Below are 22855 nucleotides of genomic sequence, written 5' to 3'. Positions count from 1 at the left end.
TTTTGGGAGTGTTCATTAAGGGTGTTAGCGCTAGGAAATGGAACACAGCAAAATCCCGCAATTCAACAAAATCATGACTAGATAATCTGTCTTTATTGAAGTTGGTTGAGGAATAAGTGTTGTCTAGGATACAGGAGGAATTCCCCAACTCTTCTTTGAATAGTGCTATGGGATCATTTTTACCTGAGGGCCTCTGGTACTCAGTATTGTACTAAAGTGTCAGCCTAATTATATGTTCAGTCTTTGCAGTGGGACTTAAACTCACAGTCTTCAGACTCAGAACAAAATATTCTTATAATTGTGCTAAGGCTGACACCCACTGAAGTACTGGGCGTCCAGAACTTTAACTGTCTTTAGAATCTTTCATTTGAAATAGTTACTCTATGCTGAATAAGCAATGACTAACAATAAAAGTAGACTATTTGGAATTTTTGAAGGCATAAAAAGCTGATAAATGGTATTACTGATGTATCATTTATAATAGCTAAAGTATGAGCATCTGCCCATTCATTTCTTGATTGTTTCAACTAGAGCTGTCAAACAATTAGACAAAAAAAATCTCAGTTCATCTTACTTATAATTGCATATTTAGTTGATATAATTGCACCATCATCTCTTTTAAATGCTTTTTATTACTGGCCAAAAGTGTGCCGCCCGCCATAAGAAGAAAAAAATCGGCATGCCGTGCCCAAACCTGAAACAGGCGTTAGACCGTTTGCATATGAAAATAACAGTTGGCTGAAGCATCCACTGCAAGACTGGCTGGCTCTGAAATATGTCAACTGTGTATTGTTTCCTATGTCAGGTTAATACTAGCATAAAACAGGTCTGCCACTCATTTCAGAGATCATGCCAGTACTTTTCCACCTCCAATAACTACAATCTAGTCTAAGAGCAATTCAACCCTACTGAAATATTCTGCAAATACTTTACTACAGACCCAAGCACCCCCACCCGCATCTCGGCGGTGATGTTAAAAATTAGTTGGCTTATCTTTCTCCTGTAAAATCTAACATTTTTACAGAGCATTTTTTCTCTTTAAACTGTACCATTCAAACCAGTGCAGATGTACAGCATGGATCTCTAGATCTTAATATTACATCAGCACTGTCATTCTGGTAATTTAGCAAAGGAGCATTGAAAGAGCTTTTCATTTTTATTGAAAAATCATTTCTTTTCATTTAACAAAACATTAAGCGCTTTAAACCAGAAAATGGACTGTTATGGGGAGGTCTTGAAATAACATGGCCAACTATGAATTTAAACAATAAAAGGGGCTAGTCGACTTAGAAAGCCCATATGGAATGTTATTTTAATAAAGGTATCGGTGAACTCACTCATACTTTTGCAGCTGGAATTTCACAGATCTGCAATTAAAATAATCTTGCAGCCAGGCCTCTGCCTGCATCTAGATCACAATGACAATGGCCTGAGCTTTGACTTTCTGTGATCTGACCTTCAATCTGTTGTTCTTGGACAGCATGGCCAAAATTAGAAACTTAGTGTAGGATGCAAAGCCAAGTCCTATTGTAATGGCTTAGAAAAAGGGTAAATGTTAAGAAATAAATTATTTCACAATACTGTTTGGGGTAAAGAAACTTACAACTTTCACAAAGACTAGTGGCTTGAACCATTAGCAGATGCGGAAATTACATCTCTGCAGGCAATGTCCTGGGTCCTAGTGTCCTAGGTCCAACCTTCTTCAGCTGTTTCATTAATTACCTTCTGTCAAGCAGGCCCCCATCTGCCGAGAATGGGGCATATTAATTTTGCCACATGGACATTACGGGCTGAATTTTACCCCGCCCCAACAGGCCGGATGTGGCATGGGGGTGGCGTAAAATTGAGCAGGAGGCTCCGGGAAGCCTAACAGCCCCTCTGGTCAAGTTTACAGCGCTGGGCGGGGGATAGGAAATGGCTCGCCTGCCTGAGACCAATCAAGGCCCTTAAGTGGCCACTTAACAGCCACTTAAGGGCCTGCGCCCACCTCCATGAGTATTTTACCCATGGTAAATTGGGCATGCTGGGGACATGAAAGGCCGCCCAGCGATAGCTGCTGGCATGGCAGTCAGGCACAGTGTGCTCAATTGAGGGCCGTCCCCACCTCCCAACCCACCTCCAGGACCAAAGATGTCCCCCTCCCCCCAAACGACCACTCCAGTCTCACCAGGGAAGGACCGATCCCCCTGGTGAGGCAACCCCAATTTGCCTTCCCTCCAGGCTCCTTGGCATCGGCTGGGCTGCAATCCCAGCAGTGACCACAGCTCCTAGTGGCACTGCTGGGACTTAGAGCTGCCGGCCCACTGACTGGCCAGCAGCTCACTGAGGCGGGACCTCCTTCCCCAAGCGGGTGGAAGTCCCACCTCGGGACAATTAAAGCCCGGGACCCGTAAAATGTGGGACGGATCCCTGGGCTAGGCGGAAGCGTGTTCGGCACCGACTTTCACATCATTGGCGAACTCTCGTCCGCCTAAGGTAAAATCCAGCCCTACATTTCAAATTGTTGCTGGGAAGAAGAGAAGGCCTGTTACAAGGGGTTGCCAAGCCCCCTGGCTGCAAAAACATTTTTGCCTATTAGCAGACAGTGTCTCCCAATAGACTGCAGACTGCTGCCAATACACAGAACCGACCTGGTCAAACCAGTCGGTCACGTGACCACCCTGCTGGCCAACTTGGGGAATTTTAAATTGTAGAGACAGTGTTTGAACTGGCAGAAAGCTCTGTGGTCCTGGATTGAAAAGACCTCTCCTTCTGTCTGCTCCCATCCTTTGTCACGGAACTGAAACCCACTGAAGACGCATGAACCCCAAGAGAGAAAAGTTTCCTACAGTAAACAAGGTTTAAGAAGAATACTGGGCCCCAACAAAAAGCAAGATCAACCTACAAAAGGACTCTACAGTGAGCTCCAAGAACTGTAACAAACTCTTCAGATATTGCCTCAAACCTTTCCACTTTATTTTTCTTCTGCTCTTTTCTGTCTCTATTTGCATATGCGTATCACATATGCATGCTAGTGCGGGCACAGCATGTATCCGTAGGCGTCAACCAAATTAGAGTTTAAGTTTAATAAAATTTTACTTTTTTTCTTTAAACCCAAGAAAGCCTGTTTGAGCTCATTTCTTTGCCTTATAATTGGAAAGCGGTGAACAAAGATTCACCAAGGAGGAGCTCAAAACACAGTGTGTTTAAAACCCTATTACAGTAGACCAGATGAAGGCTGAGAGGGACTCCCACCCGGTCCTAACACCTTCCCTTCATCTTAATGTCAGAAGTGGGGATGTTCACTGATGATTGCATAGTGTTCAGTTTCATACGCCATTCCTCAAATAATGAAAGAGTCCATGTTTGCATGCAAGACATGGACAACATCCAGTCTTGGACTGAAAAGTGGCAAGTAACATGCACACCACACGAGTGCCAGACAATCACCATCTTCAACAGAGAGAATGATATAATGCATTATCGTCATTGAATACCCCACCATCAACATCCTGGGGGTCATTCACCAAAAGCTTAGCTGGACCAGCCACATAAATACTGTGACAAAAGCAGGTCAGTGGTTGGGTATTCTGCAGCAAGTGGCTCAGCTCCTGATTCCCCAATCCCTGTTCACCCTCTACAAGGCACAGGTCAGGAGTGCGATGGAATACTCTCTATTTGCCTGGATGAATGCAGCTGTAATAACATTAAAGAAGCTCCACACCATCCAGGACAAAGCAGTCTGCTTGATCGGCAACCCATCCACCACCTTATACATTCACTCCCTCCACCATCGGAGGAACATGGTTGCAGTGTGTACAATCTACAAGATGCATGCTGAAGATTCTTTAACAGCACCTCCCAAACCCACGTCCTCTACCACCTAAAATGACAAGGGTAGCAGGAACCTGGGAACACCTCCACCTGCAAGTTCTCCTCCAAGTCACACACCATCCTGACTTGGAAATATATCCTTCATGGTTGCTGAGTCAAAATCCTGGAACTCCCTCCCTAACAGCATTGTGGGGGTACCTTCACTACAGTGACTATAGAGATTCAAAGAGATAGCTCACCACCATGTTCTCAAGAGCAATTAGAGATGGGCAATAAATGCTGGCCTTGCCAACAATGCCCACATTCTGTGAATGAATACAAAAAAACATAAAAGTTAGAGAAATTTTCAATTTTTTTATCTGTTGCCAAATCTCTCCTCTCGGTGAAGAAATATTGCTTCTGGTTTGGTAGGCAACCTATCAAATAAAATTAGACTGGAGTATGAAGGGCTTATTCTTCCATTTCTGTTAGCACTGGAACTTAATTGATTCAAAATAAAAACAGAAAATGCTGGAAATAGTCAGCAGGTCTGGCAGCATCTGTGGAGAGAGAAACATTTCAGGTCGATGCCTTTCTGATGAATGGTCAATCAGGTTCTGATGAAAGGTCATTGACCTGAAACATTAACTCTGTTTCTCTCCACAGATGCTGCCAGACCTGCTGAGTATTTCCAGCATTTTCTGTTTTTATTTCTGATTTCCAGTATCTGCAGTATTTTGCTTTTGTCTTACATGAATTGAGATGTCTTAGCTATATGCAGAGCATACTTTAATAAATTGGGCCAATTGAACGTATTGTGGCGTTTCATTCCAAATTAGGCACGTAACCTGGATGTAGTGACTGATGATATGCTATTGTTTAATCAAATATATCCATTAGAATTTGGTAAAAAGGGATCTAGTCTGCCCTGAGAAGGTAAATACAGAACAGGAGGAGGATATTCTAGCTCACCCTTCGTAGAAATTTACAGTCTCTCCCATCTCAGAATCCAATTGCTTCTTGCATTATTCTTGAGTATGTGCCTCCACTAACCTACTCAGAAGATCATTCTAAGTATTAATCGCTGTGTGAAGAAGTGCTTCCTGACAAAAGATCTTTTCCTATTTTAGCTATGCTCTGGTCCTGCAGTTGTGATGTAACCATTTCATTCCATTTATCTTAACATATTCTGTACTCTTCTCATTTTCTTCATTTCAAGGCTGAGGAGATCAATTGATTCTAATCTTTCCTTATAACTGTCTTCTAACACAAGGAACAGGCCTCACAGACCTTCTCTGTATTGCTGCCAAGATTTGTATGTTTCCCTTGTGCCAAAATCCAATGCATTACCTGACCAGAGAACTTTACAGCTTCAACATAGCTGCCTTAGACTTATACCTAGATACAACTGTCCACATTTTACATGACACCGTGTTGGTGTTTGGACAGAATGTTACATTTTCTCCACATTTGCATTTAAAAATTCACTGTGTGGAACAATCTCCATTCCAACTTCTCAAATCCCTCCCAATAAAATGTTGTTACGACTGAGGCAGGAATAATGCACTGTTAATTCAGTCCTGCTACTCCACAGGTCACAGCATATTAGTAAAATTTCCCACCTACCGGAAATTAGCCAAATTAAACACTTTATTTATTCCCCCAGAATAAAGCATGGCAAACCAGGTTTCTTTAAACAATAACAAAATTAACTATTCATTAATAAACCAACTTTTAAACGATAATGAGATAAATCTATATGTATGAAAAGATTTTATAACCTCTTATTCTTCCTAACCCTCATGCACACACATACATTCAAAATCCAACAGTTAACCAGTTTTAAAAGGATGTTTTAAATTAGAACTGTTTGTTAGGAATAATAAAATAACTGGGTAACTTCTGGTAGGATATTTCCAGATCGGTGAGGTGTCCCAGAGTCGAACAGTCAGGTGCCACTCAAAGTCTCTACGGGTGAGATTAATGAACGCTCTGTGACGGGTAGGCAGTCAAGGCAATTCGTCTGCAGCAGGCGTCACACAGGTCTTTCAGCAAAAGGTTGTAGCAACAGGTCTACTTAAATTTTAAAGTAGCAGTTAACAGTAGAAACTTTGAGATTTCAAGATCTTCCAAAAACACAAAAGGCAACAGGACTCACTTTTGAGGCAGGGATTCTTGAGACTGAAGGCAACAGCAATCTGCTGCACCCGAAACACAAGGCTTCCATTCTCCAAAGCATTGTTCCTCCAAAGAATGTAGAAACTCCTCTTTTCCTGAGTCTTTTCTCTATCTTCAGGTGGGTCAAAATCACACCTTAAGTGTAGTATTTCTTTCTATGAGATGCAAGGCTTATTTTTCAGAGAGAGCAGATCTTTTCTCTGGTATATCAGCAAATCACAGCTACAGTTTATGCTCGCTGCTCCCAGCTCCCTGGTCTGTTTCACTCTGCAAAACTGAAACTGAAACTCTCCAACAACCAAGTCACAAGACAGTCATACATCTTCCTGTTGCTCGGATACAGGTTTTATAGCCTGCACAATTCACACACCAAGTCAGCATTCAGTGTTCACAGAAAGTCCTTTTTTTCAGTCTTAAAGGCACACAGACCTCTTAGTTTAAAAAAAACTGTTGTAACAATGTACAGTATTTTATATCATACATTATTAATTAAAAAGAGGTTTATCTATATTTCTAATGTTGCTATTTGCAATAATGCTACTTTGATCGGAGTTCCAAAAAAATATTAGAACTATGGGTTAAGTACGCCACTCTGGATATATTTTATTCCTCAACTTTATTCCACACATTATATATTACATCATTTCAAAACAGCTATCCCAACAGTGGTATGCAGAGACCAGGAAAGAATTTTTATCTGACCCATGTTCCCTTCTACTAATCTCAAAAGTCAGGTAACCAATGACATCCCCACACGGCCAGATATGAGATGAGATCCAGCTTGCCAATCCCAGGGACATTCAGCATTTTGGGCCAATGTTCAGAACCAGCACTGTTTGGAATTTTGCTGCTTGGCACCATTCTCAGCTCATCCCTGAATCGACTATTGTTCTAGGTGTGGTAATTCTTACGACATTTTTATGAGATTAGGAATTCCTTTCAACAGCAGAATTTAATCTCCCAGAGCAGTATTTGCATCATGTGGGACAGAGAGCAATGCTGTGGGGAGAAGGATGCCAGGTGAACTGGCAAGTTAGAGAGAGAGTGCGAGCATAATGCAGGGAGAGGAACAGACTGTCAATATGAACTGAGGGAAGAGGTAGAATATTGTCAGCATGAGATTGGAGGGGGAAGGGAAGGGTTGGCATGTAAGTTTATACTCTGATTTGGCAAGAGGCCTCAACATTTGCCACAACAGCTTTGAGTTATGAATGCTTCTCACATTAGCATATTTGCATCCTAATCGATTAAGCAATCCTTCAAAACATGAGGGGTGAAATTGCCCTGGGCCTGCAGCGTGAAACGGGTTCATAGCGAATCGGCAGTCAATTTTTCACCACATCTGATCTTCATTCCACTGAAGTTCACAGAACGATAGTTCAAATTCTTTTTGGAGATTTGTTTCCTGGTCTTGCTGTCACTTTCATTTGGTTTGAAATTAAGAATGTTGGCAATGTTTTCCAAGTCAATGGAAAATAAAAATGGCGTGGTGAAAGATCAGCTGCTGGCTTGCTACGAGCCCTTTTCGCATTGCTGGTGTAGACCAATTTCACCCCTATGATCTTTCAACTAGTGATGTTCTTAAATTTCTTTCTTTTTGGTCTGTTTTATTTAGGTCTTCTCCCCTTTCCACCTTACAAGTTTAAATCCAGTGTTCTATTTACACTTTCTGCAAGAAGGTTGACACCACTCCAATTAGGCTGTGAGGCTAGGAGAATTTCCCTTACACTACCATTCTGAGCTGTCTTTCAGTCATTTGAATGTGAAGATTTCATCGGTAGAAGTATTGTGAATGATTTTATTATTCAGAATGAACTGTGGGTGCATTACTGGTGCTGTTCTTTTGAAATATGTTTTCATTGCAGGCTGTTAAGGCTGCTGGGTTGAACACCTATTTTCAAGATGTACCAAATACAGATCATTTTGATATCATAGAAAAACTAGTGGAAGAGAACTACATTCTTACACAGGTAACAATTTTTGGGGGTTTTGTGCGTTTCTTGTAGCCTTTTCTTACTGGACTAATTCCCACTTGGTCAATTTCTAACCTCAAATTTTGGGAGGAGAGGCCAGCAGAAGTGAGATATTTCTACCCACCTACCAGAACTCATGGAATGTTGGGAGGCTAAAGGATAGGCCATAGGGGTAAGAAAAGAACATTCTATCATAACTCCTACAGAGGTATAAAGCCCCAGTATAAATTCAATGAGGGTATTTTTAACCTGATATCGATTCAGCCACCATACGTCTCTAACGATTTTCATTTCCAAGCGAATTGTTCCAACTGAATTGTTCTTAAACACTTCTCCCCAATATGGTGCTTTCTAGCAAATGGAAGCTACTTGCTGGGTAGTAGCACAGTGACTTCAAACTGTCAATAACCTCTATGGATTCCTGTCCAAACAGGGCAGCTGCCATCTCCCCAAAGACAGTGAACTGGTTTAGTGTTGCTGACTCAACTCTTGTCCTGGTTTTCTCCTAAAGGCAGACTGTCTTGGCCTGTAAACACAGAACATTTACAAAGATGTTAGCAAGATGTGAATAGACAAAACAGCACCACTCTGCCGTGACAACTTGCCTCTCTGGTCCTATTTCCACAAGTCATATAGTTTTCTAGATATGACTCCTTTGTGGATGAGCTGCCATAAACTATTGGTCCCTACTGCTAATATGCCATGCAACTTTGGTGAAATCCAGGTGAGCTGCAACAATAAATAATACAATGTGCTAGTTTTTAGGCAATCTCCTTGAGGGGTGCAACTAATAGTTATATTGAGGTCATGCCTTATAGGAAGTGATAGTATGCAAAGGTACCTGCACAAATCTTGGTATTTCTTTCAATGCCACTGAATTTCTTCCTCATCTAGTTTCCAGTCCAGCAAAGCTGGAAGACTGCTGACTAGCCCAACCAACTCCTTCCAGAAATGTTGAGTCTCTGCTTTCAGAGAAGATGATCTTCTGCTCTAAAGAAGGCCCTCCTCTTTGCCACATCTCCTGCAACTGGACCTCCAAGACATCATTACTGAGCTGGAGCCTTATCAGTGGCCATCACTGAACAAATGTCTGGTGTACCTCCATTTTCACCCATTAGCTCCTTTGAGGGCAAGCAACACCTTTTAAAAGCAGCTGACTGGTTGACCCAATTTTCCAAAGAGCAGCCAACCAGCCTCACATATGCAGTCCCAGCTTTTCTGGGATCGGAAAATGAGGGCTCTTAGGCTATTTTATCAATTATAATATATATAGCTATAGCTAAAGAATAGTGATGAACACAAACTTTTTCATAAGACAAGTTTTTTTTTATAATTGAGAAACTTTATATGCAGTCCAGTTTAAAAAAAATACCTAATGCCATTGTATGTTTGCTTCTTTTAGGTACTGCTAAAAATGGTGACTAGAACATGAACAGACTTCTACAAAAGCAAACAACAATTGTTACCTCATTACTACAGAAACAATTGCAGATATTCTTAGATCCAGTCAATTATGTTTGTAGTTATAGAAAAATGCTTACATATTTTTAACAAAGTTTTGATGGTAAATAATTAACCACTAATTAAATATTATGTAAAACTCAGGATTGCAGTAATACTCTGTATAAAATAGTTTTCAGTCTAATCTCTAAAACAGAAACCTCTGTGGAATACATGCCATTTTACAGTGTCCCAGGTGGCAGGTGCCCAGACTAATACAAGTATAAATAAATATCTATGAGCTTCAATTTTGTTCATGGTCAGGTATTTTGATGGAATGAATTGCTTGGACGATGTATGGTGTGTGTGAGATGCAACTGCAAACAAATCAATGTCATTGCTTGTGAAAGGGTATCATATTGCATTCAAATTAATGTTTTCACACAACTCCACCAATAGTGCAGTGGGTGACTGCAGTGTGGTACTAAGTAATACCACACAAAAAAAAAAATCCCTGGTTTCATTCCCAGTATATTATTTCCTAGCATCAGTATCTTCTCCATCCCCCATCCAACTGCTTCACTGTATCCCAGACTCCCTGTGAGCAATGTCAGTGTAAATCTAATAACCATTAAAAAATAACTCCAGTGTTTAGCTGTAGTAATACAGGCAGAGTTCATGGCCTCTGACAAGTTCTATCTTTTTGGAGAGGACCAGAGCAGTCAGATGGGGAAATTGAACATTGACTCAGGGAGTGGTCTGATTGGGTGCAGTGGGAGTTGGAGTGGTACACAAGGACCAAATTGAAGCAGGGATGCAATGGGATTGGTTTCCTGTTATATAGCCACTGATTGCAGCAAGATCCCAAGCTTCAGGTGAATGGAGGCATTTCTGAGGCAGAAGACAGGAGTGGAGGTCTTCCTGGGACTAAAGCTGGAAGTGGTGACATTCTTGGGATTAAGGCTAGGATGAAGTCCAGTGAGAGCTGCAGGCTCAATACAAACACATTGCATGATTTCACCATTATTGTTTAATTGTATTTTGCAAGCCTTTATATGTTTCCAGTTGCTTCCGATAAAGTCAGAAGTTCATGCTTTACTCCAGGGGTGTCCACCCTTTTCGCATGGGTGGGGGGTGGTGGGGGGGTGCCACATTACAATTTTTGCCCTACATAGGGGGCCAGTAAGTAAATTTCGGAAAGATAAAGGCATTAAAAATTTATCCTACTATCAAAACGACAACAAATATGCATTTTTGTGAAAAAGCTTTAAATGAGAAGACTATATTGACGTACTTTCTTGTCACTATATTGAAAACTGATTTAGTGACATACCTGGCATTGTTTTTGCTTGCATAAGTAGTCAATCTCCCGCATACTTAATGTAGCAATGCAGAGTATTCTAGGTAGAATTCCATCTGTCAGGAGAGACCTTGATCTCTCTCCCCCTCTCTCTGTGTATCTCGCCGTCCCTCTTTCTTCCCTCTCTAGGACCAGGGGACACAGATTGAAGGTTTTGGGCAAAAGATGCAGGTGGAATATGAGGAAGCACTTTTTTACACAGCGAGTGGTAATGACTTGGAATTCACTGCCCACAGCGATGGTAGAAGTGAAGACGATCAATGACCTCAAGAGGAGGTTGAATGGCCACCTTTTGTTTTTAGAGATACAGCACTGAAACAGGCCCTTCGGCCCACCGAGTCTGTGCCGACCATCAACCACCCATTTATACTAATCCTACACTAATCCCATATTCCTACCACATCCCCACCTGTCCTTATATTTCCCTACCACCTACCTATACTAGGGGCAATTTATAATGGCCAATTAACCTATCAACCTGCAAGTCTTTGGCATGTGGGAGGAAACCGGAGCACCCGGAGGAAACCCACACAGACACAGGGAGAACTTGCAAACTCCACACAGGCAGTACCCAGAATTGAACCCGGGTCGCTGGAGCTGTGAGGCTGCGGTGCTAACCACTGCGCCACTGTGCCGCCTGAGAGAAATAGTCTTACAGGGCTACAGGGATCCAGCCGGGGAGTGGGACTGACTGCAGAGCTCCATGGAGAGCCGGCATGAGCTTGATGGGCCGAATAGCTTCCTTCTGTGCTGTAAATAAATGACTCTATGACTCTCTCTTCCCCCTCTCTCTTAGTCTCTCTGGGGATTGTGCAGGAAAATGGTGCTAAGTCGAAGATCAGCCATGATCTCATTGAATGGCGGAGAGGGCTCGACGGGCTGAATAGCATACTCCTGCTCCTATTTCTTGTGTTCCCCTCTCCCTCATCCCCGCTCCGTGTTCCCCTCTCTCGGATCCATGCTCCCCTCTTCCCGATCCTCACTTGTGTTCCCTGCTCCCTGCTCAGTGTTACCCACTCCATGTTCCCCGCTCCCCGGTCAGTGTTCCTCGTCTCCCGCTCCGTGCTCCCAGCAGCAGCTATTCCCACAACCGGATATTTACCATGTCCGTTTTATTTAAGTTGGGGCGAGTGGAGGCAGGAACCTGCTCAGTGTGCATGATACAACACATTTACTAAACCGTGCAAAAGCAACAGGGGCGGCCAATCCCATGGTGCCTGCGCCGCATTCCACCGATCAGCCCAGGCAGCCCGTCAGTCACAGGGAGTGACCAATCATAGACAGGAGTCCCCCGCCTGTCAGATACAGGTCCCACCTACCTCCTCTGTCTGATGTACAGGGAGCCATCAATCAGAGCCAAGCCATGAGCAGATGGACAGGCCAGATGCAATCCTTTGGTGGGCTGGATTCTGACCCACGGTCCGTATGTTGGACAACCCTGCTTTACTCTGTCTTGTTTCAAAAAAAAGTTAACAGCACAGCTACCTTCAAATACTCAATACATTTCCTAGGGTTCAGTGCTTTTGCACCTTTTCCAATGCCAAATTGCAGAGGCAGGTGAGTAAAGCCATGCAGTGTGGTATTTCAGGTATGACCCTTGGAAAGAGATGAAGTGATGAACATACACTCGTGGAAGGGGGTGGGGAGGGGTTTGGGGACAGGGTGTTGAAAATCCACAGTTCATCAAATACACAGCAAGTGTTTTTTTTATTCATTCATGGGATGTGAGTGTCACTGGCTAGGCCAGCATTTATTGCCCATCCCCAATTGCCCTTGAGAAGGTGTTGGTGAACTGTCTTCTTGAACTGCTGCAGTCCTTGGGGTTTAGGTACACCAACAGTGCTGATTGGAAGGCAGTTCCAAGATTTTGACCCAGCAACAGTGAAGGAACAATAATATAGCTCCAAGTCAGGATGGTCTGTGGCTTGGATCGGAACTTGCAGTTGGTGATATTCCCATGATTTCTCTTTTCCTTGTAGGTGGTAGAAGCCGTGGGTTTGGAAGGTGCTGTCGAAGGAATCTTGGTGAGTTGCTGCAGTGCATCTTGTATATGGTACACAATGCTGCCACTATGTGTCTGTGGTGCAGGGAGTGAATGTTGGAGGTGGTGGATGGGGTGCCAATCAAGTGGGCTGCTTTGTCCTGGATGGTGTTGAGCTACTTCAGTGTTGTTGGAGCTACACTCATCCGAGCAAGTGGAGAGTATTCCATCACACTCTTGACTTGTGCCTTGTAGATGGTGGACAGGCATTGAAGAGACAGGAGGTGAGTTACTCGCCTCAGAATTCTTAGTCTGTGACCTGCTCTTGTAGCCACAGTATTTATGTGGCTGGTCCAGTTCAGTTTCTGGTCAATGGTAACCCCCAGGATGTTGATAGTGGGGGACTCAGCGATGATAATGCCATTGAACATCAAAGGGAGATGGTTAGATTCTCCCTTATTGAAGATGGTCATTGTCTGGCACGAATGTTACTTGCCACTTACCAAACAAGCCTGGATGTTGTCCAGGACTTGCTGCATCTAGACACAGGCTGCTTCAGTATCTGAGGAGTCGTAAATAGTACTGAACATTGTGCAATCATCAGCGAACATCTCCACTTCCGACCTTATAATGGAGGGAATATGTTGGAGATGCCATATTTTAAGCTAAGATCATAGAAAATCAAAGAAAATTTACGACAGAAGGAAACCATTCAGCCCATAGTGTCTGTGTTGTTCAACGAAGAGCTATCCAGCCTAATCCCCGGGTGAAAAATGGTTCCTCTCTAAACCTCCTACCAATTACTTTAAATTTATGCCCCCTGGCTTTTGACCCCTCTGCTAAGGTAAACAGGTCATCCCTACTTACTCTATTTAGGCCCCTCAAAATTTTATACACCTTAGTTGAGTCACTCTTCAGCCTCCTCTGTTCCAAGGAAAACAAACTCAGCCTATCCAATCTTTCCTCATAGCTAAAATTTTCCAGACCTGTCAACATCCTCATAAATCTCCTCTGCACCCTCTTTACTGCATTTACATCCTTCCTTTAATGTGCTGACCAGAACTGTACGCAGTACTCACGAGGTGGTCTAAGTATTGTCTACAGTTCTAGCATAACCTCTCTGCTCTTATATTCTATGCGTCAGCCAATAAAAGAAAGCATGCCATATGCCTTCTTAATCACCTTAGCTGTCATGCTACCTTCAGGGATCAGTGGACATGTACTCCAGGGTCCCTCTACACTTCTTAGCATCCTACCATTTGTTGTGAATTCCTTTGCCTTCTTGCACCTTGCAAAGTGCATTACCTCACACATCTCCGCATTGGCTTTCCTCCTCACTGTCAATCACACTTCCAAATTTTGCATCATCTGCAACCTTCTTTATCATGCCCCCTACATTTGAGTCTAAATCATTTATATAAACTACAAAAAGCACGAGACTGTGTACCATGCATAATCCCACTGGTAACAGTCTTTCAGTGCAAAAACACCCATCAACCCTTTGCTTCCTGGCACTAAGCCAATTTTGGATCCAATTTACCACTCTCCCTTGGATCCCAAGAACTTTTATTTTTTGACTAGTCTGCCATGTGGGGCTTGTCAAAAGCCTTGTTACAATCTAGGTAGGCCACATCCACGATGCTGCCCTCATCAACCATACTTGTTACCTCCTCAAAAAATTCAATCCAGTTAGTCAGGCACTACCTTCCCTTAACAAATCCATGCTGACTTTCCTTTTTTAATCTATGCCTTTCTAAATGAAGGTTTATACAGTCCCTCAAAATTGATTCCAATAATTTGTCCACAACCAAAGTTAAGCTAACTGGTGGATAATTACTCGGATTATCCATTCCTCCCTTTTTAAACACCAGTACATCCTCCAATCCTCTGGCACCACTCCTGTCGCCAAGGAGGGCTGAAATATGATGGTCAGATACTCCATAATTTCCTTCTTTTAATAACCTGGGATATGTTTTACCCAAGGCCTGGCGATTTCTCTACTTTCAAAGATGCCTTATCCAAGTGAATGTAAAATATCCCAAAGCAATATTCACAAAGAATAGTGATCCTCCAAACATTCCCACCAAAGCAGGGTTAATTGGTCACTAATTCCATGACTATGTGTAAATTGAGTGCCAGATTTTACTTTCAAAGCAGTAGCCACACAGTAAAATAAGAGCAAACTACTGCCGATGCCGGAACTCTGAAATGAGAACAGAAAGTGCTGGAAGTACTCAGCCGGTATGGCAGCATCTGTGTAGACAGAACCAGAGTTAACGTTTCAGGTCCGTGATCTTTCATCACAACACACTGTGAGGTATTTAGGACGGGAAAGACGCTTTATAATAAAAGCAAATTCATTCTTTCTCTGGAACAAAGAAACCTCCTCACCACAAACACCACGTGACACTGTGACGTACCGGCGCCTTCCGCCAATAGGCGCAGGGGAGAGCCGAGCGCGGTAACGGTTGACTGTTTGAATTTGTTGTCAGTTAAACGCGCGTGACTCAAGCATTCGGGGTTCCCGCCGCCGCACCAGGATCCGTCAGCCAGAGTCCCCGCCGCCGTACCGGGATCCGTCAGCCAGAGTCCCCGCCGCCGTACCGGGATCCGTCAGCCAGAGTCCCCGCCGCCGTACCGGGATCCGTCAGCCAGAGTCCCCGCCGCCGTACCGGGATCCGTCAGCCAGAGTCCCCGCCGCCGCCGCACCGGGATCCGTCAGCGAGAGCCGCCGCCGCACCGGGAGCCGTCAGCGAGAGCCGCCGCCGCCGCACCGGGAGCCGTCAGCGAGAGCCGCCGCCGCCGCACCGGGAGCCGTCAGCGAGAGCCGCCGCCGCCGCACCGGGAGCCGTCAGCGAGAGCCGCCGCCGCACCGGGAGCCGTCAGCGAGAGCCGCCGCCGCACCGGGATCCGTCAGCGAGAGCCGCCGCCGCACCGGGAGCCGTCAGCGAGAGTCCCCGCCGCACCGGGAGCCATCACGATGGAGGTTTACCTACAGCAACATAGGAAATACTACTACTTCCAGGAGCGCCTGGACACTTTTAAGAATTGGCCCTTTGTGAATGATTGTATGTGCACCCCCGAGAATGTGAGTGAGGGGCGGGGTGGGCGGTACTGCGGGAGTCTCTGCCGCCGGCGCTGCTCGGGTGGTCTGGGTTGTTGGGGGTGGTGGTGGTGATCAGAATAGCAGTGGTTGACTTCCCGCTGTCCAAATGATAGAGATCTAGTCAGTGTTTGCATATGTTTCAGTTATTCAAATTAAATGACGTTGAATCAGATAGTTTCTATACCTGTTAAGACAATTAGTAAGTAAAGATATAACTCCAATCAACATTTAACAAAGCTGTCATCTTTAACTTGTGCTAGGATTAAGTAGTGCAAAGATGTTACTGCTCTTGGTAGTGAGGTCTTATGCCATGCTGCATTTTGGTGGCTCAGTGGCAACACTCTTGTCTGAGTCCAAGCCCCACTCCAGAGACTTGACCATATAACTGAGGCTGGTACCTGAGTGCAGCACTTGCCCAATACCGGAGCTGCTGTCTTTTGGACACACTGCTCAGCTGGGAGGGAAAAAGGTTTGCAGTTGTATAATTCTGGATGTCTCAAAGCACTTCATTGGAAATGTTGTCACTCTTAACATTATGTGCAGCAGCAAATGAGATAAAGTACCCCACCGAAATGGATTGTTTGCTGTGTGTCCATTATCATTTGTAGATGGTGGTGGTGTTTGTGATATTTGTTACTGAGGATACTGGCAAATTCACATGCTGTTCAAGTAGTGGCATGGGACCTATTGTTCCATCTGAACTGGCAGACAAGACTGATGTTTAATGTCGCCTTTGAATAATTCAGACAATGCAGCAGTCCCTCATAAAGTGTCTGCCTCTCTTGTGTGCAAGTCTGGAGTGCAGCTTTAACCCACTGGGCCAAGCTAACGTTTCTAATACCCCACTTTGCACATTCTGAATATACAAGGAACAGCTAGTCTGATCACTTCTCCATCACATCTGTGTGATCATGGGTTCTCTGAGCTTTTTGTCTGTCATCAAATCAAACTAATTTGAGTTAAGGACTAGAAAAAGTTAGTGTGGATTTTATCATAATAAAAGCAAAATACTGCAGATGCTGGAAATCTGAAATAAAAACAAGAAATGCTGGAACTACTCAGCAGGTCTGGCAGCATCTGTGGAAAGAGAAGCAGAGTTAACGTTTCAGGTCAGTGACCCTTCTTCGGAACTAGCAAATATTAGAAATGTCAAAGGTTATAAGCAAGTGGGCTGGGGGCGGGGCAAGAGATAACAAAGGAGAAGGTGTAGATTGGACAAGGCCACATAGCTGACCAAGAGGTCATGGAGCAAAGGCAAATAATATGCTAATGGTGTGTTGAAAGACAAAGCATTAGTGCAGATAGGGTGTTAACGAACTGAACATTGAGCAAGTACAAACATGGAAAAAAACAGTGGGTAAGCAAACTGAACAAGCTACAATGAAATGAAAATAAAAGTAAAATGGAAAGCTCCCATTTTACTTTTATTTTTAGTTATTTTTTTCTTTTTTACATTTAAAAAAAAATTTCTCCTGTTTATTTCATTTCATTGTAGCTTGTTCAGTTTGCTTACCCACAGTTTTTTTTCCATGTTTGTACTTGCTGCTGCTCAATCTTCAGTTCGCTAACACCCTATCTGTACTAATGCTTTGTCTTTCAACACACCATTAGCATATTGTTTGCCTTTGCTCCATGACCTCTTGGTCAGCTATGTGGCCTTGTCCAATCTACACCTTCTCCTTTGTTATCTCTTGCCCCGCCCCCAGCCCACTTGCTTATAACCGTTGACATTTCTAATATTTGCTAGTTCCGAAGAAGGGTCACTGACCCGAAACGTTAACTCTGCTTCTCTTTCCACAGATGCTGCCAGACCTGCTGAGTGGATTTTATCATGTTGGTTATATTGCTTTCAGATGGCTGCAGCAGGTTTTATTCACACCCCAAGTGAAAATGGTCCTGATGTTGCTCAGTGCTTCTTTTGCTACAAAGAGCTGGAAGGATGGGAGCCTCAAGATGATCCTTTGTAAGTATTGAATCATGTACTTGAATTCTAGCATGAATTTTCCCTGATATTTTGCTTGTTTCCTTGCTTCCCCTTGATAAATAGCACTGTGACTTTTCAGTGATATTCTATGTTGTGCTACATAGGGACATAGGAGCAGGAGTAGGCCATTCAGCCCATTGGAGCCTGCTCCGCCATTCAATACGATCATGGTTGTTCATCCACTTCAATGCCTTTTCCCCACACTAACCCCATATCCCCTTATGTCATTGGTATTTAGAAATCTGTCAATCTCTGCTTTAAACATACTCCATGACTGAGTTTCTGCAGCCCTCTGGGGTAGAGAATTTCCAAAGAGTCACAACCCTCTGAGTAAAGAAATTTCTCCTCATCTCTGTCCTAAGTGGCTTCCCCCTTATTTTGAAATTGAGTCCCCTGGTTCTGAACTTCCCCAACCAGGGGAAACTAAAGAAGCCTTTGTCATTCTCATGGATAGATAAGGTTTCAGCAAGAATTAGCTAGACTTGTGGGGAGGGGCAGGGAGAAACTTGGGCTGATCTGCAGTTGAGCTTTGATCAAGGGGAAAGATCCTACTTGTTTGGAACAACAATACTGAAGGGCACTCTTATTTAACGTCACCCAAGAATATCTACTTTATGCCATGTTTGCAAGATCTGATCTGTCTTTAAAACAAATCTGAGGCCAGTGAGGCACTCTGGAGAAGTACTTTGCAGTACTAATACTCAGTTAACTTGTACTTCAGTACACACTTGCACTGCTCTGACTCCAGCAGCAGCTGTAGCAAATAAAACCTATTTGTGAATTTTTGTTGCTGCTTTGAACATTGTAATACAAGATGTGCTTAGTGTTTACTCTGGCAGCATTACACCAATATGGGCTTAACAATGATTTTTTTTAGTTTAGTTTAGTTTAGAGATACAGCACTGAAACAGGCCCTTCGGCCCACCGAGTCTGTGCCGACTATCAAACACCCATTTGTACTAATCCTACACTAATTCCATATTCCTACCACATCCCCACCTGTCCCTATATTTCCCTACCACCTTGTATCTAAGAGAGGCAATTGCTAATGGCCAATTTACCTATCAACCTGCAAGTCTTTGGCATGTGGGAGGAAACCGGAGCACCCGGAGGAAACCCATGCAGACACAGGGAGAACTTGCAAACTCCACTCAGGCAGTACCCAGAATTGAACCCGGGTCGCTGGAGCTGTGAGGCTGCAGTGCTAACCACTGCGCCACTGTTTGTATCACTATTAAATGGTATTACGTATGGAGCCTGGTTACAGCGTTCTGATTTAGTGCCATTCCAAGCATATACTATGACACACAACTTTCCTGCTTTTTCTTGGGCAAGGGAAACATGCTCACATCTTTCGTAGTGACAGAATAAATACTATTAAACAATTAAGTAAAAGCAGAAAATGCTGAAATACTCTGCCAGTCTGGCAGCATCTGTGGAGAGCGAAACAGTTAACAATTCAGGTTGTTTTTTGTTAAAGCCACCTGCCATAAGTGTTAAGTTCAAATATTTAAAATGCCACAGATTGAGGCTGTACTAAAATCTTGTGCTAACTATACTATTTCTGGATCAAGGATCATGAACTTAATGGGCAAGTACATACAAGGTATATGGACCTGACTTTCGTATTCTTTCCCAGAGTTGAACATCAAAGCCATTCCTCAAAATGTGCTTTCATCTCACTGAAGAAAAAGTTTGAAGATTTAGCAACAGAAGAGTTTCTCAAGCTGGACAAGGAAAGAGTGAAGAATATCATGGTCAGTTCACTTGTGCATCTATGTAGTTCTTTATAAGTGACATGGTAGACTGCACAGGAAAAGGGGCTGTGTTTACCACAGGCAGTTTGCTTTATTTGAGGCTTTCTCAGCTGCAGATATCTACTGGTGGCACCACCAATGCTGCTTTTGAATCAGCTGCTAGGAAGTATGTTGGAGCAGTTCCATTTATATATCTGAATACTCCTTATAATTGATTTCTATTTTTTAATTGGGAGAATTCTTTGAACAAAATGATCTAATTTCCCTCTCTGACTTTCTCTTTAATACTTTAGCTATTTTTTGCACCAAAATGTGAATTGCCCAGTAATTTGAATTTTCCTTTGAAGTAACAGCAGTAGACCTGGAATAATCAGTAGACTGTAGTGATGGGGAAATTTCTTTCCAATATTATGTAAAAGTTGGAAATTGCAATTGGTGGCTATTAGACTATTGATGGTGTTGCTATCACAACAATTTACTTCAAGGGTTTTGATACACAGTGGCGCAGCGGTTAGCACCGCAGCCTCTCAGCTCCAGCGACCCGGGTTCAATTCTGGGTACTGTCTGTGTGGAGTTTGCAAGTTCTCCCTGTGTCTGCGTGGGTTTTCTCCGGGTGCTCTGGTTTCCTCCCACACGCCAAAAGACTTGCAGGTTGGTAGGTAAATTGGCCATTATAAATTGCCCCTAGTATAGGTAGGTGGTAGGGAAATATAGGGACAGGTGGGGATGTGGTAGGAATATGGGATTAGTGTAGGATTAGTATAAATGGGTGGTTGATGGTCGGCACAGACTCGGTAGGCCGAAAGGCCTGTTTCAGTGCTGTATCTCTAAACTAAACTAAACATTAATGGATTATTGTTTCTATATTGTATATTGAACTAGTTAGAATTGAAATAAGAACAGAAAGTGCCGGAAATACTCAGCACTTCTGGCAGCATCTGTGTAGCGAGAAGCTGTTAATAGTTCAGGTCTGTGACTCTTTATCAGAACTGGCAAAGGTTAGAAAAAAAATAATGGGGCTCATGGTCTGAAATTTATTGAACTCCATATTGAGTCCAGAAGACTGTAAGAGCGCCTAATCAAAGATGAGGTGCTGTTCCTCGAGCTTGCGTTGATGTTCATTGGAACACTGCAGCGGGCCGAGGACACAAATGTGGGCATGAGAACGAGGTGGTGAATTAAAATGGCAAGCGACTGGAAGCCTCGGGATCATGTTTGCAGATCGAGCGGAGATGTTCTGCAAAGTGGTTGCCCAATCTATGTTTGGTCTCCCCAGTGTAGAGGAGACTGCACTGTGTGCAGTGGGTATGGTATACTAAATTGAAAGAAGTACAAATAAATCGCTGCTTCACCTGGAAGGAGTGTTTGGGGCCTTGGATGGTGAGGAGAGAGGAGGTATAAGGGCAGATATTACACCTCCTGCTATTGCAGGAGGGTTCCCCTTGTCTTTTATTTCCACCCCACCAGCCTCCACATCAAAAGGATCATCTTCCGCCAGCTCCAGCCTGGTGCCACCAAACACATCTTCCCCTCCCCTCAGCATTCCGAAGGGACCGTTCCCTCCACGACACCCTAGTCCTGTCGCAGTTCTGGGAAGGAGGGGAAGGCATGAGGGCAAAAGTGAGGGAAATGGGTTGGACACTGGCGAGGTCCCTGTCAACCATAGTGTGGGGGAATCTTCAGTTCAGGAAAAAGGAAGATATGACAGAAGCGCTGTTGTGGAGGTTGTATTATTAGAACAGATGCGTCAGACAGAGAAACTGGGAGGATGGAATCCTTAGAGAAGGCAGGGTGTGAGGAAGTGTAGTTGAGGTAGCTGTGGGAGTCGGTGGGCTTATAATAAATACTAGGGGACAGCCTATCCCCAGAGATGGAGACAGAGAAGTTGGGGAAGGAATGTGTCAGAGCTGGACCATGTGAAGGTGAATGAAGAGTGGAAATTGGAAGCAAAGTTGAAGTTTTCCAGTTCGGGGCGAGAGCAGGAAGCGGCACCAATACGGTCATCAATGTACTGGAAAAGAGATTTGGGGAAGGGGGTCTGAGTAGGCCTGAAACCAGGAATGTTTGACCTACCCCACAAAAAGACAGTCATAACCAGGACCCATATGAGTACCCATAGTAACACTTTTTATTTGGAGGAAGTGAGTGGAGTTCAAAGAGAAGTTGTTGAATGCGAGAACAAGTACAGCCAGGCGAAGGATGGTGGGGTGGATGGGGACTGGTTGGGCCTCTGTTCAAGTAAGAAGCAGAGAGCCCTCAAACCGTCCTGGTTGGGGAGGGAGGTGTAGAAAGATTGGACATCCATGGTGAAGAGGAGGCGCTTAGGGCCAGGAAACTGGAAATTGTCAAAATGATGTAGGGTGTCAGAAGAGTCATGGATGTTGGTGGGAAGAGACTAGACAAGGGGAGAATAAATAGAACCAAAATAGGAGGAAATAAGTTCAGTGGGACAGGAACAGGCTGAAATGATGGGTCTACCAGAACAGTCCTGTTTGTGGATTTTGGGAAGAAGATAGAAGCGGGCTGTATGGGGTTGCGAGACTGAGGTTGGAAGCTGTAGAGGGAAGATCTCCAGAGAAGGTGGGGTCAGTGACAGTCCTGGAGACACTGGCTTGATGTTTGGTGGTGGGGTCATGGTCCAGGGGGAGGTAGGCAGATGTATCTGAGAGTTGGCACTCAGCATCTGCAAGGTAGAGGTGGGTACACCACACCGGTGCTATTGTTGTCTGATCGCAATGTCCGGGTTAGATTTGAGAGAACAGTACAGCAAGTTCTGAGGGATACAGGTTGTGAGTGAGGGAGGCAGAGAAATTAAGACATTCATTGAAAAGATTGAGTGGGGGAGGGCTCCAGGTGGAGGGAGAGTACTGGAGGTGGGTGAATCGGTCCACTGGTTGAGGGAGGACTGCTGGCCAAAGAAGTGAGCCTGGAGGCGACGGCAACTGAAGAAAAGCTCAACATCATGTCGAGCACGGAATTCATTGAGGTGGAGGCGTAAGGATATAAAACTGAGCCCTTTGCTAAGTACAGATCGTTCAGCGTCAAAGGGGAAGGTCAGACGGTATTGTGATTACTTGGCAATGGGTGAGATTAGGAGAAGGGATGGGGTCAGAGGGGAAGAAAGATCTGGAGAGGTGTTGGTACCCATGAGTTGCTGGAGTCTGTGTTCCTTAACACTTGAAAGGAACAGAAAAGGTGTTCTGGTAATGTCAGATAAGGTGAAGGATGAAATGAAACTGCAGAGCATGACCGCTTTGAGAAAGGGTGAGTCAATGTTGCTGGAG

General features: G+C 44.0%; 2 protein-coding genes and 1 long non-coding RNA gene across 6 annotated transcripts in view; 2 read left to right on the top strand and 1 right to left on the bottom strand.

The window, feature by feature from the left end:
* afmid (arylformamidase) overlaps window positions 1-9680 on the top strand; it is a 40406-nt gene extending 30726 nt beyond the window's left edge. For 3 of the 4 annotated variants that reach the window (XM_068058370.1, XM_068058367.1, XM_068058368.1), the window contains 2 exons: window positions 7836-7940; window positions 9346-9680. In XM_068058370.1, coding sequence (XP_067914471.1) covers window positions 7836-7940; window positions 9346-9375 — 135 coding nt within the window. In that variant the 3' untranslated portion in view covers window positions 9376-9680. Of the gene's footprint in view, window positions 1-7835; window positions 7941-8454; window positions 8659-9345 lie in introns of those variants that run through there. The other variant, XM_068058369.1, reaches the window with a different exon arrangement.
* On the bottom strand, window positions 6570-15924 carry LOC137384393 (uncharacterized). The gene is made up of 2 exons (XR_010977579.1): window positions 15116-15924; window positions 6570-8469 (listed from the first exon to the last, which is right to left on the bottom strand). It is a non-coding gene; the product is annotated as an uncharacterized lncRNA (long non-coding RNA).
* The window catches only part of birc5a (baculoviral IAP repeat containing 5a), a 19906-nt gene continuing 12285 nt past the window's right edge, over window positions 15235-22855 (top strand). The window contains exons 1-3 of the mRNA XM_068058372.1: window positions 15235-15812; window positions 17684-17793; window positions 19454-19571. Coding sequence (XP_067914473.1) covers window positions 15705-15812; window positions 17684-17793; window positions 19454-19571 — 336 coding nt within the window. The 5' untranslated portion in view covers window positions 15235-15704. The remainder of the gene's footprint in view (window positions 15813-17683; window positions 17794-19453; window positions 19572-22855) is intronic.

The sequence above is a fragment of the Heterodontus francisci genome, chromosome 26 (genome assembly GCF_036365525.1).
Source record: "Heterodontus francisci isolate sHetFra1 chromosome 26, sHetFra1.hap1, whole genome shotgun sequence".
Taxonomy (NCBI): domain Eukaryota; kingdom Metazoa; phylum Chordata; class Chondrichthyes; order Heterodontiformes; family Heterodontidae; genus Heterodontus; species Heterodontus francisci.
The sequence above is the reverse complement of the archived record's forward strand: the minus strand, read 5'-3'. Positions and strand labels throughout refer to the sequence as shown.